Source organism: Carlito syrichta, unplaced genomic scaffold, assembly GCF_000164805.1.
Source record: "Carlito syrichta isolate Samal-C Ts95f unplaced genomic scaffold, Tarsius_syrichta-2.0.1 Scaffold288870, whole genome shotgun sequence".
In the NCBI taxonomy this organism is placed as follows: domain Eukaryota; kingdom Metazoa; phylum Chordata; class Mammalia; order Primates; family Tarsiidae; genus Carlito; species Carlito syrichta.
In genome coordinates, this window is record NW_007232966.1 from 141,525 (window position 1) to 157,452 (window position 15,928).

Consider the following 15,928-nt stretch of genomic DNA (forward strand, 5'->3'; position numbering starts at 1 on the left):
CTTTTCCAGCCATAGTTAAGTCCTTATAAGTTAGTATACATTTAATAACTTAGGCAGTTGCAGTGGCCTATGTCTGTAATCCCAGCACTTTGGGAGGCCAAAGTGGGCAGATTGCTTGAATCCAGGAGTTTGAGTCCAGTCTGGGGCAACATAGTGAAACCTCATCTCTACAAAAATAAAAATAAAAAACTTAGCTGGGCATGGTGGTACGTGCCTGTAGTCCCAGCTACTTGGGACACTGAGGTGGAAGGATTGCCTGAACCTGGGAGGTCAAGGCTGCTGTGAGTTGTGATCATTGTGATTGACAGAGTGAGGCTCTGAATCGAAAGAAAGAAAGAAAGAAAGGAAGGAAGGAAAGAAGGAAGGAAGGAAGGAAGGAAGAAAGAAAAGAAAGAAAAACTTATAAGAAACCAAGACACTGAAAAAAATTTTATAACTTAAAAGATCACTTTCAAGTCAATATTTTCAATCTTCAGTGATCTCTGTGGAAATTTAAATGAGAATTTTATTTTTTTAAATGTTCAAAATTGACTTCTGTGGCTCTTACCCACATGTAAACTGCCCATACCTGAAATTACCAGGAACCAAAGTCATTCCTACCTTTGTCTTTCTTTGTTTATTGTTTGTTTTATTTTAAACTGGATAGGCCATTTAAAATAAATTGTGTGCTTTTAATCAGTTTATTAAGAAACACATTCTGAAAAAATATCTACTTTGTACAAAGTACATTGACATTGTTTTCTCCTAAAGAGAATGCTGAAATATAAGTGACAACTACCCCTCTCCCCTACCTTGGGGAGGTGAATCTCTCTCTCACTATTTTCTTTCTTTTCTCTCTCTCTCTAATTTACTTTTTATCTATTTATTTATTTATTTATCGCCCAGGCTGGAGTGCAGTGGCAAGCTCACGGCCATCCCAGCGTCGACCTGCTGGGCTCAGGTGATCCTTCCGCCTCAGCCTTCCAAGTAGCTGGAACTATAGCCTCGTGCCACCATGCCTGGCTAATTTTTTGATTTATTGTAGAGATGAGGTCTCATCATGGTCTAGAATCCATGGGCTCAGCCAATTCTCTCACCTAAGCCTCCCAAAGTGCAAGAGTTATAAGCGTCAGCCACTGTGCCCGGCCTAATTTACTTTCTAAATAAACTATATTTTCCGATCTAAAAAAAGTGACAACTATACAATTTTAATTGAAATTTGCCTTTTTTTCTCCTCCACCCTGAAATAATATTTCATAAGTCAAGTTTCTGTTCACAACTTACCTGTCTCACTTCCAATCAAAGGCTGATTTGCAAAATGTTTGACAAAATCCTTCAATGATGAGAATTCATTAAAGCCAAATTTAAATGAATATCCAGTGTATTCAACATGAAAGTGTTTGACAGAGTCTTTGGCTCTGAAAAAGAAGAAGAAATGACAAATGTTATTAACAAACATTGTTTTGAAGGGAAATATAATCTTAGATATTAGCATATCCATTAATCCTTTCAAAGAGTTGAGAATTATGCTATCATTGAAATCACTAATGATCTTAAAAAGAGTCATAGTATTTTTTGGCCTTGTCAACTTTTCACTCTATTGGAAGACAAGAGATAACTCTTCTCACCTAATCTTAGATTTACCAAAAGAGCCTTGAATATGACCCTCTTAAGGGGCATGAGTTGAAAAAGGGCAGATGACAGAAATGACATACATGGCATGTCCTTGGCCTTCCTCCTTTGTTTTTTTTGGGAGTCAGTCAGAATTCAGCTTCTGTCACTTAGTTATGTGAGCCCAGCCCTTTTCCTTCCATGCACGTTCTGCTACCAACTGAATAAAATACCAAATTCCTGCATTGTCATTTTCCACTTCATTTTTAAAAATGGGGCAGAGCATTCATTTACATATATGTCTCTCTCTCTCCACTTTATTTGACCCCATTCTATCTTTCTAGCCTCACCTCCCACTATCCCTCTTTATGTAGCCCATACCCTAGCTTTGGAGTGCATCAGAATCACCTAGTGGAGGGCATGTTAAAACTAAGATTGCTGCCTCTGACCCTTCCCCACTTCAGATCCTGTGGGTCCAAGGTGAGACCTGAGAATTTTCATTTCTGGCATCTTCTCAGGTGATGCAGCTGGTCTGGGACCACACGCTCCCCTAGTCCAACTCCTTTATTTTCTGCAAGGAGTTTCCACTTCCTGCTCCTTTTACCTGCGACATTTTTCCTCCTGTCTTCATTGGTGGAAATCCCAGCTACATTTCAGTTTAATTACTACCTCATCTGTCAAATATTACATGATAATTCTAGCTTGAATTAATTGTTATTTCTCTTCTCAACCAACCAGTCACTTACCCTGCCTTCTTCTATGTTATTTACCACACTCTACTTTGTAGTAATTTATTTGTAGGTGGTCTTGTTGGTCCTATGAGGCTGTTCTTCCTGAAAATAAGGTCTTTGAATCTTCTATAACACTTATCAAAATGACTAGTATAGCATGAACGTTTTCAAATATTTCTTGTTAAGAGTATGGGCAAGTAAATAAATAAAAACAGGTGTTTTCCTGACATGGTCTGCAGCTTTCATCACATCTGTTGGTAGTTATTTATTTATTTTTTGTATTTCCACATGCTTGTAATGAAACTCAATTGCTTTATATTTTAATTTTTATGTAAGTAAAATATACATGCCATCTATTTGTAAGAAGCTTTGGATCTAATTGATAAGACAACCATAAGTGAAAAGTTTATTAACATTTTTCTATCCAATAATTCCAAGTTTGTATAAGATTTTTGGAAGATTCGTGCAGTAAAGCATATGCAGCCTAACCATCTGATGACCTTTTAACATTTGCAGAGAAAGCATAATTTTTGTTGCCACCCAAACAGAACTCCATCTTGAATTAATAATTTTCCCAGTCATGTTATTCAGAAAATTTTTAAACAAAATATAGCATGGTGACTTGAGAAATGTTAGTGTGTTCTTTACTCTGCAATGCCCTGGCTTACTCCATCACCCATCACCTATTTCTCCCATCCCCCTTCAAGCAGGCCTGGAAACTTTCACTGTTACAGGAGTGGAAGGTGTGAAGGCAGCATTCTAAGATGGCCCCAAATCCCAGCTCCTTTGTCTCAATTACTCACTCAAATTCTAATCCAGATGCCACCAGGAAGGGATTTTGCAGATCATTAAGGTCCCAAATCAGTTGATTTTAAATACAGAGATTACCTGGGTGGGCCTGACCTAATCACATGAGCCCTATAAAACAGAATTTTCTCTGGCTACTCACAGAAAAGAAAGTCAGGGAGATGTTTTCTGGCTGGGCTGGAAGAAAGCCAACACCCATGTTGTGAACTGCCTGTGGAGCCATGGGCAAGGAACTGTGAGTGGTCTCTAGGAGTTGAGAATGGTCCCTGGCTGACAGATTAAAAAAAAAAAAAAATGAGGACCTTAGTTCTACAGCAGCAAGAAAATGAATGAAAAGGACCCTGGGTCACAGATGAGAGCTCCAGCCTCAGCTGACACCTTTATTTCAGCCTGGTAAAACCCTACACAGAGATTCTAGCCAGACACTGTGACATAATTTATGTTGTTTAAGCCACCAAATTTTTGGTAATTTGCTATGTAGCATTAAAAAGAGCACAGAAGGCCCCAAGCCCAATGAGAAGATAAGCAAATATGTTAATGCTTGACTTTTCAGCTCAATAGAGCTTGTCATCAATTATTTAGTTAGTTTTCTCTTACTGGAGAGAAAGGAAATTAAAAATAAAAACTGGGCCGGGTGCAGAGGCTCAAGCCTATGATCTCAGCACTTTGGGAGGCCGAGGTGAGAGGATCGCCTGAGCCCACGGGTTGGAGAAAAGTTTGGGCAACTTGGTAAGACCTCATCTCTACAATAAATCAAAAAATTAGCTGGGCATGGTGGCACATGCCTGTAGTTCCAGCTACTTGGAAGGCTGAGGTGGAAGGATTGCATGAGCCCAGCAGGTCAAGGGTGCAGTGCCCATGAGCGTGCCACTGCATTCCAGCCTGGGTGACAGAGTAAGACTCCAAATTTAAAAAAAAGTTTGAAAAATGTGACACAGACATGAAAGAATGCATGCTGTTGAAAAAATGATGCTGACACACTTGCTCAATGCAAAGTTGACACAATTCTGTAATTTGTAAAAAAAAAAAAAAAGCTAAATATGTGAAGTATAATAAATTGAAGCACAATGAAATGAGGTATACCTGTAATGATTTCATGTTAAAATGGATTTCAAATATTTGTATTGCAACTTATGAAATATAGCAAGCTAATAACATAAGACAAATATCTGTTTATGAGTTACGTATTTTTTAGGAAGTAGCTCCTGAAAGACCCAAACTATGTCTATTGTTTCCATTGCCTTTGTTACAGGACCTAGTAAAGGATGGTGGGAGATTCTAAAAGTTGGTGGTTTTGTCATTACAAACTTAGTTTTGATAAGTATCTGATTTAGATGTCCGCTAATGTTCTTTTTTAAAATTATGTGTTTCTTTAATATAGCAATATATATTCATTTTCCTATATAAAGATATAAATCACATAATAATCTCTAAGTAACAATGATCTCTTGAGTGATGCAACATGCACATCATTCATGTATTGTTTAAGAAAAATATCTCAGATAGGGTTCTCCTGGAGAAGAACTAGTCCCAGATTAGCAGAAAATGACTTGAAGCAGTCTCTACCCTTTCATTTTTTTTTTCTTTGACTTTAAAAAAAATTTTTAGTTAGCCAAGCACAGTGGCTCAAGTCTAATCCCAGCACTTTGGGAGGTTGAGATCAGGGAATTGCCTGAGTGCAGTGGTTTGAGACCAGCATAGGCAACTTGGTGAGACCTCATCTCTACAATATATCAAAAAATTAGTCAGGTGTGGTGGCACACCTGTAGTTCCAGCTACTTGGAAGGCTGAGGCGGAAGGATCACCTGAGCCCAGCAGGTCGAGGCTGTGGTGGCCGTGAGCGTGTCTCCAACTCAAAAAAAAAGACCTGCCACTGAACTGGAGAGAAAAGAAGAGTCAGATAGGAGAAGGGAGTGTAGCTGCTGCTGCTGAGTTAGTGACCAGAGTGACCATGGAGAGCAGAAAAAGAGGTGAGAGAACCCTCTTTGTAGCTTGAGGGACTGCTCAATGAAGGGAACTATGACTTTCTTCCCAAGGTTTATGGAGGTGCCATCAGAGCAGTAATACGACAGTAGTTTGAGGGTAACGGGTGGGTGGCAAAGGGAAACTTCAGGGAGTCCTCACACCCTTAGCCTGATCCATGGGGAACCGCCCAGGAAGACTTGCTATTTGTCAGTGGTTGCCAGTGTTGGGTGCTGCCTGGAAACCAGTGACTTCCACTGATAGCCTCTCAGATCCTGAATGCCATCCAGGAAGAAGAAGGTGGGGTGGAAAAACCCTGAAAGAACTGAACAATCACTGCATTTGGCTGGGGGCACCCTGTGGGGACTAGACTAACTTTCTAACCATTTGGAAGAAATGGAGTTTCCAGAAAGAAAATCAGAATCCATTTACAGGCACAATTTTAAAGTTGCATATTGCCAGCTTGAGTTTGTGACTATGAAAGTTGGACCACCCTAAATCATTCTGATTTTCCAGAGAAATCAAGGAATAGTGATTCCTGGCACTGAGCAGGGTGTCCGGGATCTGAATTCTGGTGCTGTTTCTGTCTCGCTGATTCCTGGGGTACCAGACACCACCACTTTGGGTTTCAGGTTCATCAGCCAAGTGAGAAGTTTAGATTGAATAATTTCTCACGACTCCTCCAGCTCTTTTTTTTTTTTTTCCCTGCTAATGGTTGATACAAGAGTGTTTTTTACACTCACCATTCAGAGTTTGAAATCCTTTAACCTGGTGTCCAACAGGAACCAAGAAGTTTTGCTCTCTGGCAGTTTGAGAGATGATCAAGTCAGTAAGTGACAGATGGACCCATGCTGAATTTATGGAGTTCTTATCTTGTCCAGGCTGGTGTCAAACTCCTGGCCTCAAGCAGTCCTCCTACCTCAGTTTCCCAAAGTGCTGGGACTACAGGCGTGAGCCATTGTGCCTAGCCTGAATTTATGAAGTTCTTTTTTATTTTTGAGTCGGAGTTTCATTCTGTCGCCCAGGCTGGAGGGCAATGGCACGCTCATGGCCACTGCAGCCTCTACCTGCTGGGCTTAAGCAATCCTTCCACCTCCCCCTCCCAAGTAGCTGGAACCACAGGTGTGTGCCACCATGCCCAGCTAATTTTTTTGATTTAGTGTAGAGATGAGGTCTCACCAAGTTGCCCAGGCTGGTCTCGAACCCCTGAGCTCAGGCAATCCTCTCATCTCAGACTCCCAAAGTGCTGGAATCACAGGCTTGAGCCACCATGCCCGGCACATGGAGTACTTAAGCACCCTACCTCACAGAGAGAGAGTACAGCCCGGCCGTCTCATTGCTGTCCCTCAGGAGATAGCTACCGTCACATCCATTGGAGAGGAGAAGAGCCTCAGCTGCATGGCGCGTAAGGTTGCCATGATACCACCTAGGAAGGAAAGAGAACAGTGCTGTCACTCAGACCAAGCCACGGGGCGACTCCTCCTGCACTGGGTTTTCCTCTCAAAGATTCCCTAGCAATGTTCCATCCTAAGTAACCCAGAGACCAAGCTGTCAGCCTAAACATCAGGACAGGGACGTCTCTGGAGAAGCTAAAGGGGAAAGCGGAGAGTTGGCTAATAGCAGCATGTTGTGGGTTGAATTGTGTCCTGAAAATTCATATGCTGAAATTCCAACCCCTAGTACCTCAATTCAGGATGGAGGAATCTTTGCCCAAAAGAGGAAATATGCCAAAGAGGGCAATCCCAGCACTTCAGGAGGCCAAGGCGGGAGAATCACTTGAGACCAGGAGTTCAGGATCAGTCTGGGCAACATAGAGAGATCCCATCTCTATTTGTAAAAATTAACAATAATAATTTTTAAAAATAAAAGTAAAAAAGAGAAACGAGCATTAGGAAATGCAGATTTAGGAAACAGATATCTTGGAGACCTAATCTGGAGACAGGATTTTTACCAAGTTAAAATGTGGTCATAAGGATGATCCCTTATCTAATATGACTGGTGTCTTCTGGTAAAAAGGTGAAATTAGGAGACAGACTTGCATACAGGGCACCACATGGGCATGAAAGCAGTCACCTGTGAGCCAAGGAGAGGCCTAGAAAGGATTCTTCCTCACAGCCTCAGAAGGAATCAATCCTGCTGACTCCTTCATTTCAGATTTTAGCCCCCAGGACCATGAACCAGTACATTTCTGTTGTTTAAGCCAAGTTTGTGTGTGTGTGTGTGTGTGTGTGTGTGTGTGTGTGTGTGTGTATTTTGTTACAGCAGCCCTGACAAACAAATACAGAGTGTTGCTTTGTAATCAGAAACTTTAAAATAGTCCGAGTCAAAATAATTACAAGAATAGGCTTTGACCAATATTTTTCTCTTTTATTTTTGGCCTCTCTCTCGCACTCGTTTGGAAGTGTGGTACTATATTTCATGGGGAGACCTCTGAGCTATTACACTAGAGTCCATTGTCATGAGTGCAGTAAAACTGGACACAAGGAATTCAGGTATCTTATAGTGAGATATAAGCCCCATCAAGTATCGCTTTGACCTGACAAATGTCTGAAGAGCTGGAGAAGTCCTAAGGGGATTCAAATTGATCTTTGTGTTTTGGAAAAGGTAACATAAACCTCTGTTTTTTTTAAAAAGAAAATCTAAATAATCCAAAAGGCGACATAGTGAAAATATGTCCTCGATCTTCCTGTTTCTTTCTTCAAAAGATACCATGTTAACCATTTTCCTGTGTTTCCCAGAGATAGTCTATGCATCTAGAGGCATTTGGGGATGTCCCACCGCTAATAATTTTACGAAAATAAGAACATTCTAGGCACAGTGCTTGCACCTTGTTTCTTTCTCCTGATGGTAGACCTTTACTATCCTTTTTCTTTTTTTTTTTTTTTTGTGCAGTGGCATGATCACGGCTACCACAGCCTCTACCTGCTGGACTCAGGTGATCCTTCCACCTTAGCCTTCCAAGTAGCTGGAACTACAGAAGCCCATCACCTTGCCGGGCTAATTTTTTTATTTTATTGTAGAAACGAGGTCTTGCTATATTGTCCAGGCTGATCTAAAACTCCTGGGCTCAGGTAGTTCTCTGGCCTCAGCCTCTCAAAGTCCTGGGATTACCGGCGTGAAGTGCTGGACTCTTCAGCACATTTCCCCTTGTGGGCAGAGATGCCTCCATCCTGCATTAGCAATATATTTGCTTGCTGAAAGGCGTGAAAAACATTTTACATGAATACCCATTGAGTTTTTTACCTAGAGAAACTCCATTCATTGACCTGATTCCCAGACAAGTTCAAATCTGTTCATTACAAAATACTTTCAAAGAACAATTGGAAGAATAAAAAGTGAAGCTACAATAAACTTCAGGTTCAGCTAACACCCAAATTCTAATTATTTTTGATAGGTGACATATCTGTTAGGTCACAAGAACTTAAGTATTATTTCACCGATACCTAATTTCATCATAAACATTTCAGCATGAGATTCAGCTTAAGCCAAAAGATCACTTATTTGAAGCAATACTTGATTCACAAAATTCTAAAACATAAAGGATTTGGACATTCCTTTGAATTCTTTTAAATGGGATCTCAAGTTTGTGCTTAAAGTATGAAATAGAATTCTTCTGATATTTAATTACAGCCTGATGACAGTTTTTAAGATTTTATGGTAATTAAAAAGATAACCATATACATACCATAAGTGCATAAAACTTGAGAATATAGCAAGAAGAATCACACTGTGCTACAGTTTGGAAAATTCTGAGGGGTAATTTCCAGGTGGTAGCTCTGCTTGAGTCAATATTGCCTCTCAGGTTTTTATGGAATCTCAGGCCTAGGCAAGCCTAAGCATTCCTTTCCTAGTAACTTTGCAGAGTTTTTCTTCCCAATAACATTGTGTATCCCAATAACATTGTGTATCCTTTGTAGAAACATGCCCACCTCTCATAAGAATGGTTCAAGTCTGTGACTATAAAGAACTAAAATTTAAATATAGAATTAATGGCTGGATTGGTGGCTCAGCCTGTAATCCAAGCACTTTGGGAGACCGAGGCGATGGATTGCCTGAGCCCGTGAGTTTGAGACCAGCCCAGGGAATTTGGTGAGATCTCGTCTCTACAATAAATCAAAAAATTAGTCGGGCAGGGTGGCATGCACCTGTAGTTCTGGCTACTTGGAAGACTGAGGCAGAAGGATCGCATGAGCCCAGCAGGTCGATACTGGGGTGGTTGTGAGTGTGTCACTGTGCTCCAACCTGGGTAACAGAGTGAGACTCCAATTAAAAAAAAAAAAATAGAGTTCACTTGGTAGTTTTCCAACAATCAACCTTTTTCTAACCTTCTATCATTGCTTTCATCTCTGCAAAACATGTGCAAGGGAAGTCAAAGTGAACAAACATGAAACAGCCCCAGACTGGGCTACAAGAAATCACTAATCTAGTCAGGAAGATAAGATTGGTATATTGCAAACTATATCCAAGAGAGACTAGAATATCCAAAGAATGTTCTAGGAAGCAAGATCAAAACCAGGTTCCTTGAACAAACCAACATCTAAGTAAAACTTCAAAGATACTTAAGTTATTTTTTAAGTATATATTCCTTTTTTCCAATTATAAAGCATATATAGTAAACATTAAAATATATGCATGTAAAGAAGAAAAAGCAAGTCTTTTAGAGAAAAAAATGTTTCAACTAAATAATATCACCACTAATCAGAGAAATGCAAATTTAAAACAACAATGTGATATTTTTCTTTATCCTACTAGATTGGTTAGAATGAAAGAGTTTTTAAGTGTAAGTATTGCAGAATTGGAGGCCATGGATATTACTGCCCATTGTTGATAGTGATCTAAGTTGGAAGGAATTTAGCACGTGAAGTGTAGTTAACATGGCCACATGACCAGAGATTCCACTTCTAGTGTCTGCATAGTGAAACACTCACACACGAGCAGAAGGAAATATGAGCAAAAGTGTTCATTGCAGAATAGTTTATGAGAGTAAAAATTTGGAAGCATCCTACATGTCCATCAACAGGGAAATGATAAATAAAGCTGAGGATGCGTAGAATGAGATTATTATTATTTTTGAGTCAGGGTCTCACTCTATCACCCAGGCTGGAGTGGAATGGTGTAATCTTGGTTTCTGCATCCTTGACCTTCTGGGCTCAGGCAATTCTTCTGCCTCAGCCTTCCAAGTGGCTGTGACTACAGGTACACACAACCCTGGCTGGCTAATTTTTTGATTTTTCTGTAGAGACAAGGTCTTGCTATGTTCCCCAGGCCAGTCTTGAACACCTAGGCTCAAACAATTCTCCTTCCTTAGCCTTCCAAAGTGCTTGGATTACAGGCGTGAGCCACCACACCCAGCCAAAAAAGTTAACCAGAAGTGTGTGAAAGGTTTGAGCACATTTTTGTTTGTCAGATAATGAAGATGGGGGATGGGGTGCTATTGGTCACTTTCTGAGAGGGTGCCAGGAATGCTTAACAGCCCACACAGAATGATGTAGTCCTAAACAACCAAGAATTGTCACACTCATAATGCTAACTGCATTATGAGAAACACTGAAGCTATTTGTGTATACATACAGCAAAGTTGGTAGTTCTCAACATACATTGTGAAGTTAGAAGAATTGGTTGCAGGCACAGTATTATACCAATTAGTTTTAACACCCTCCCCCAAAAAACTCCAATACAACACACATGCATTTACATATTAAGATATGTAAAGGCATAAAATAAGAACCTAAAAATACACACCGAATTCATAAATATGATATCTTTGCAGAAGGAACCAGGATTGAAATTTTTGTCTAAAACACATAAGTTTGATCAAATTTTCCTGATTTAGCTTGTTCTAGTGAAAAAAAATCCTACACTAATTGCATAATTAACATTTAATTAGAAAAAAGAAAACAGCTAATTTATTTTTTTAATCCAACAGCCAGAAATAACCCTGTTAATAATTTACCTTATTCTTTCATTTATTCAACTACACAGCTGGAACTGGCCTAGGCACTTAGGTGAAAAAACAGAGAAAGAGAGAGAGAAAGAGAAGGTGGGGGGGTGGAGAGAGAGAGAGAGAGAGAGAGATTGGCTTTTTTTCTAAAGTCTGGTGGGATATGATGTGACAATTGTTCATAGAGATATACATGGTAGGGAATAAAACAGGAACAAAGACCTAGAAGCAAAAGAATGCCAGGCAAGTATGACAATCAGAGCAGTATGTAGCCATGAGAGAATTCAGAGTGAGTGACAAAGACAGCATTCGGGTATGGTGAGGATGAAGTTGGGGGAGCTTGAGGCTGGGTTGTACTGAGCCCTGGATGCTGACAGCTCCTTGGCTGATGTCTACAGAGCCTCTTAGGTTCAATATGCACGTCTGACAAATCATTACACAGAATCATCCTTGTATGCACTTAAAGGTCCTGTCATCAGAACTATATTTAAATGTTTAAAAATTTGTTATTTTGACTATTAGGAGTAAGAGCTAGACTTTGATTGTTTTGAAGCTTGTAACATTTAGAGTTCTTTTTAAGGAAAATTATATAAAATGATAAAAGAATAAAATAAGGAATATTTGTGTAGAATGAGGATTCACAAATTACAAATTTAGAAAGCTGACATATCTCAAACATCATAAAACTGAGAAAAACAACTTATTTTTATTCATTAACACATCCCTATGATTTTTCCATTTTTGCTGTATAGTCTCTGATTGTCTCTTCAAATAATAACAATCTTATAATACAATTTTCTATAGACAGTGCAGAACAGTAATTCAACCTTTCATCCAGAACACAAACAAATTAATGATAGTATAGAAAAGTTATTTTCTGTTTTCCAATGTGATATTGGTGATGAAATTTTTAGGATTGTTAGTGAATTCAGAATCCTTATCAGGTTTTCTTCACATGTGAGCTGAAAGATTTCAGAACATTTTAGATTATTGTGTACAAGGACTAATTTTAAATGCTATTTAGTTGACATTTACTAATCACACTGATGGGGTCTGCACAGAAAAGAGATCTGAGCTGACGCTTCATTGGTTTCATAGTAAACTCACCTCTGATGATTATAAAAGTCTTATTTATGTATGTATTTATTTATATTTCATTTTTGTTTTAAGAGACGAGATCTCACTAGGTTGTCCAGGCTGGTCTCAAATTCCTGGACTCAGGCAATCCTTCCACTTTGGCCTTCCAACGTGCTGGGGTTATAGGTGTGAGCCACCATGGCTGGCCCATATTATTTATTTATTTATTTTTTAAATAAACAATTAAAACATTTTAACTTAGTAAATAAAAGTCATGTATACCCCATTGCAGAGAAAATCACAACGCTTGGATTATATTTCTTTCAATTTTTGTATACGGTGTTGAATAATTTCTAAACCCTTACATAACTGTTAACCAGCCTTTGCCTGCATATTGCTGATGACAGGGAACTCAGTACTTGTGCAGACAAGCTCAGTCCACATTTCAGTGATCAATGGACAGAAAACTCTTACCTTCACTGAATTGCCAGTTCCTGTTATATGAATGACTTTCAGCAGGTGGTTCCAGTGCAACTTCTTGAAGTTACATGGATGATACTTATACAAATAATTGACAGGTTTTAGAATGCACCCTCTCCTCTTTCCATCGTCATCAATTTCTCATATAACAGGTTTTCAACCCCTTTATCATCCAGAGACCTTATCACCCAGAGACCTTATCTGCTCTGAAAAAACTTTCAAAAATGTAAAACCTATCTTAAATGTAAGCTTCTCTGTGCAAAACAAAGCAGGGCAGGCTCCCCTTACTCTAGCTGCAGGATACACATAAGGCGGCTTCAGACTGCATCTGCTTTCTTTACAATTGCATCACTGTGGCTGATTCACACTGAATTAACTGGTGAGAAAAGCTTCCAAATAGGTAATTGTCCCCTGCTGCTCTTAGAAGGGTGATGTTTTCAGAATTAAGTACAATAAGTAAACTTTTCACTGCTGGGAAATGCCAAGTGAAATGGATATTAATGAGCAGACAACTTGGACCCCACACATTCCCATAGTGTCAGTGAGACTTGGTGAGAGAGGCCACACCACACCACTGTCTCCAGTCGTTCTACTCCAACAACTTTTCACTTAGGAGCCAAGTGACCCCTGTGAGTGGCAACCTCAGTTCACTCATCCATCAAGGTGACTAGCAATACAGGAATAAAACTTTGTTTCCATATATTGGAAGATTATCTTCTTGTATTAACATTTTACACATTTAACTTGCACTGAAGAGAACAAGAACAACTAACAAGCTTTCCTAAATTATATAAAGTATGATAAATATGCCAGACATTGGGCTAGGTGTTGGGAATACACTTTTATGCAGTTTGGAATAGGTTCCTAAAAAAGAAAAATCTTCTGGTCTCATTTTCCTTGAAAAAGTAAAAAAGCACAAGCAACGACTATTTATAACAACACGCGAGAAGCAGTGTTATGCTCTTCTTTTTCTGTCCCCGCAAGGCCCACACATTATCATAATTATGTCTCAAGGCTAAGAGTCAACAGAGCAGAGACTAATCAAGCTTCAAAAGAATATCTGTACTGAGTTTATAAGATGATCAAAACTAGCAGTTGACCTTGAAGGAAACAGTGGTATTATCCCTTCCATGATACAGTAACAAATCAGGAAACACCCACCCACTGAAGAATTTTCATAGCAGCCTCTCAGTAAGGTACAGGAAATAAACTCAACCACAGAGAAGGCAGACAAGCTAGATCCAGAAGGCTGGTTCTCAGTGCAGCCTCCTCGCCTTTAATTCTAGTACCTCTTCGGGCTAGAACCTTCTTAAAAATTGACTCAGAATATTGGAATACCCATCATTTCTTATCCCATTGAGTTTTATGGTCTTAATTTATGGATTTAAGTTTAATCTCAACTTCTCTGTCCTTTAAGGAGAGGCGTTCAAACTTTTTGAATTGATTCACGGCATAAAATACATGCTATCACTCTCTCTCTCTCTCTCTCTCTCTCTCTCTATATATATATATATATATATATACACACACACACACACACACACACACACACACATCTTAAGAGATATCATCTATGTATTACTTTTAGCCATAATTAGAAGTGTCTGGACATGGATGGTAACCACTTTGAGTACCTCTTGTAATTGCAGAAGTCAAACATGACTTGTATTCATCTTTTGTTATCAGTATATATTGAATATTATAATTTTAATACAATTTTTTTCCTTCCCTAAAATGTGTATACATTTTTTTGGCACCCCTGACATATCACACACACACACACACACACACACACACACACACACACACACACAGTTACAGGAAACAATGCTTATCTTTCTATATGCTATTTGCTGGAATATTTTATTTTCCATTTCTTTTGAGCAAGTTTTGGTCAGTTCACTGTAAGATCACTTACAATGGGTTTCACTTGACCTTTAAAAAACAATGCAAAACCTTGTTTATTCAAAGTATAGGCCAACAGTATCAGCATCCCCTAGAATCATGTTAGAAATGCGTATGCTCAGTCCCCACCCTCGACCTGATAAGCCCCCACCCTGTGTGGTTGTTATGCAGTTTAGTGTTTGAGAAGTGTAGATGTGAAGGACTCTTGGACCTAAAACCTTTAATGCACTTCGATGTCAATGGCTTCAGTTCACAGTATTTGGCATCTGGAGAGAAAGGCAAAGCAGCATGCTAAGTGGCTTTTCAGTACCAATGGGAAAGAAAAGGCAAGCATCTGCAGGTTAACAGAAAAAAAATCACCCAACAGTTGCCATCTTAGTGATACAAACAGTAGATGGTATAGCAGAGTGAGGTCGCAGTGGGCTGGAATGATCAGGGAAAGCTTCGTGGAGGAGTAAGATCACGAGTTGGGGCTTGAAGAATGGGTATAGGATTCATTCAGTAGTGAGAGAAAAGAGGAGGAATGGCATAAGCCAAGGCACTGGGGTTGGTACACATATGGTAAATGCAGGCAAGCGAATACCTAGCTAGAGCATAGTGTTTATGTTGGGAAGTGATGCAAAATAATACTGAAAAGAACTGCCAGGCACAGAAAGCAGTCTTGCATTTTATTTTATTTTGTTTTGTTTTGTTTTATTTTATTTTATTTTTTAGTCGTAGTCTCTGTCGCCTAGACTGGAGTGCAGTGGCATGCTCACAGCCACCTCAGCATCAACCCACTGGGCTCAGGCAATCCTTCTGCCTCAGCCTTTCAAGTAGCTAGAACCACAGGCACAAGCCACCATGCCTGGCTAATTTTCTAATTTATTGTAGAGACAAGGTCTCGCCATGTTGGTCAGGTTTTTCTTGAACTCCTGAGCTCAGGCAATCCTCTTGCCTCTGCCTCTCAAAATGCTGGGATTACAGTGAACCACCACGCCCATCTCAGTCTTTCATTTGAAAACACAAGTCATGCATCCGTTCAGAGGATAGATTTCTTGTTGGCAAAATGTCTTGGTAAACCACCTCTGTAGATTATTCATATATTTAATGACATATTTTCTCCTTTCCTGGCCAAGAGAAAGAAAACAGAATCTAGATTCTGTTCCATCAGAGTCATAAAGAGGACATGCATTTCAACCCAAAGCAGGAACAAAACTACTGATTGTATGAAAGCAGCTAAAAGGCCCTAGAATTACCAAAGTCCTTTATCAGTGCAATGAGGTTTTTTTTTTTGAGTTGGAGTCTCACTCTGTCGCCCAGACTAGAGTGCAGTGGCCGCTCCCAGCCACCGCAGCCTCGACCTGCTAGGCTATGGCCATCCTTCCGCCTCAGCCTTCCAAGTAGCCGGAATTACAGGCATGCGCTACCACGCCTGGCTGATTTTTTGATTTAT

The 15,928-nt window shown here is 39.6% G+C and overlaps 1 protein-coding gene across 3 annotated transcripts in view; it reads right to left on the minus strand.

The window, feature by feature from the left end:
* DAPP1 (dual adaptor of phosphotyrosine and 3-phosphoinositides 1) overlaps positions 1-15,928 on the minus strand; it is a 90,218-nt gene that overhangs the window by 65,019 nt on the left and 9,271 nt on the right. For all 3 annotated transcript variants that reach the window (XM_021710401.1, XM_008053922.2, XM_021710402.1), the window contains exons 2-3: positions 6,394-6,516; positions 1,264-1,397 (exon numbers count right to left, since the gene is read on the minus strand). In XM_021710401.1, coding sequence (XP_021566076.1) covers positions 1,264-1,397; positions 6,394-6,516 — 257 coding nt within the window. The remainder of the gene's footprint in view (positions 1-1,263; positions 1,398-6,393; positions 6,517-15,928) is intronic.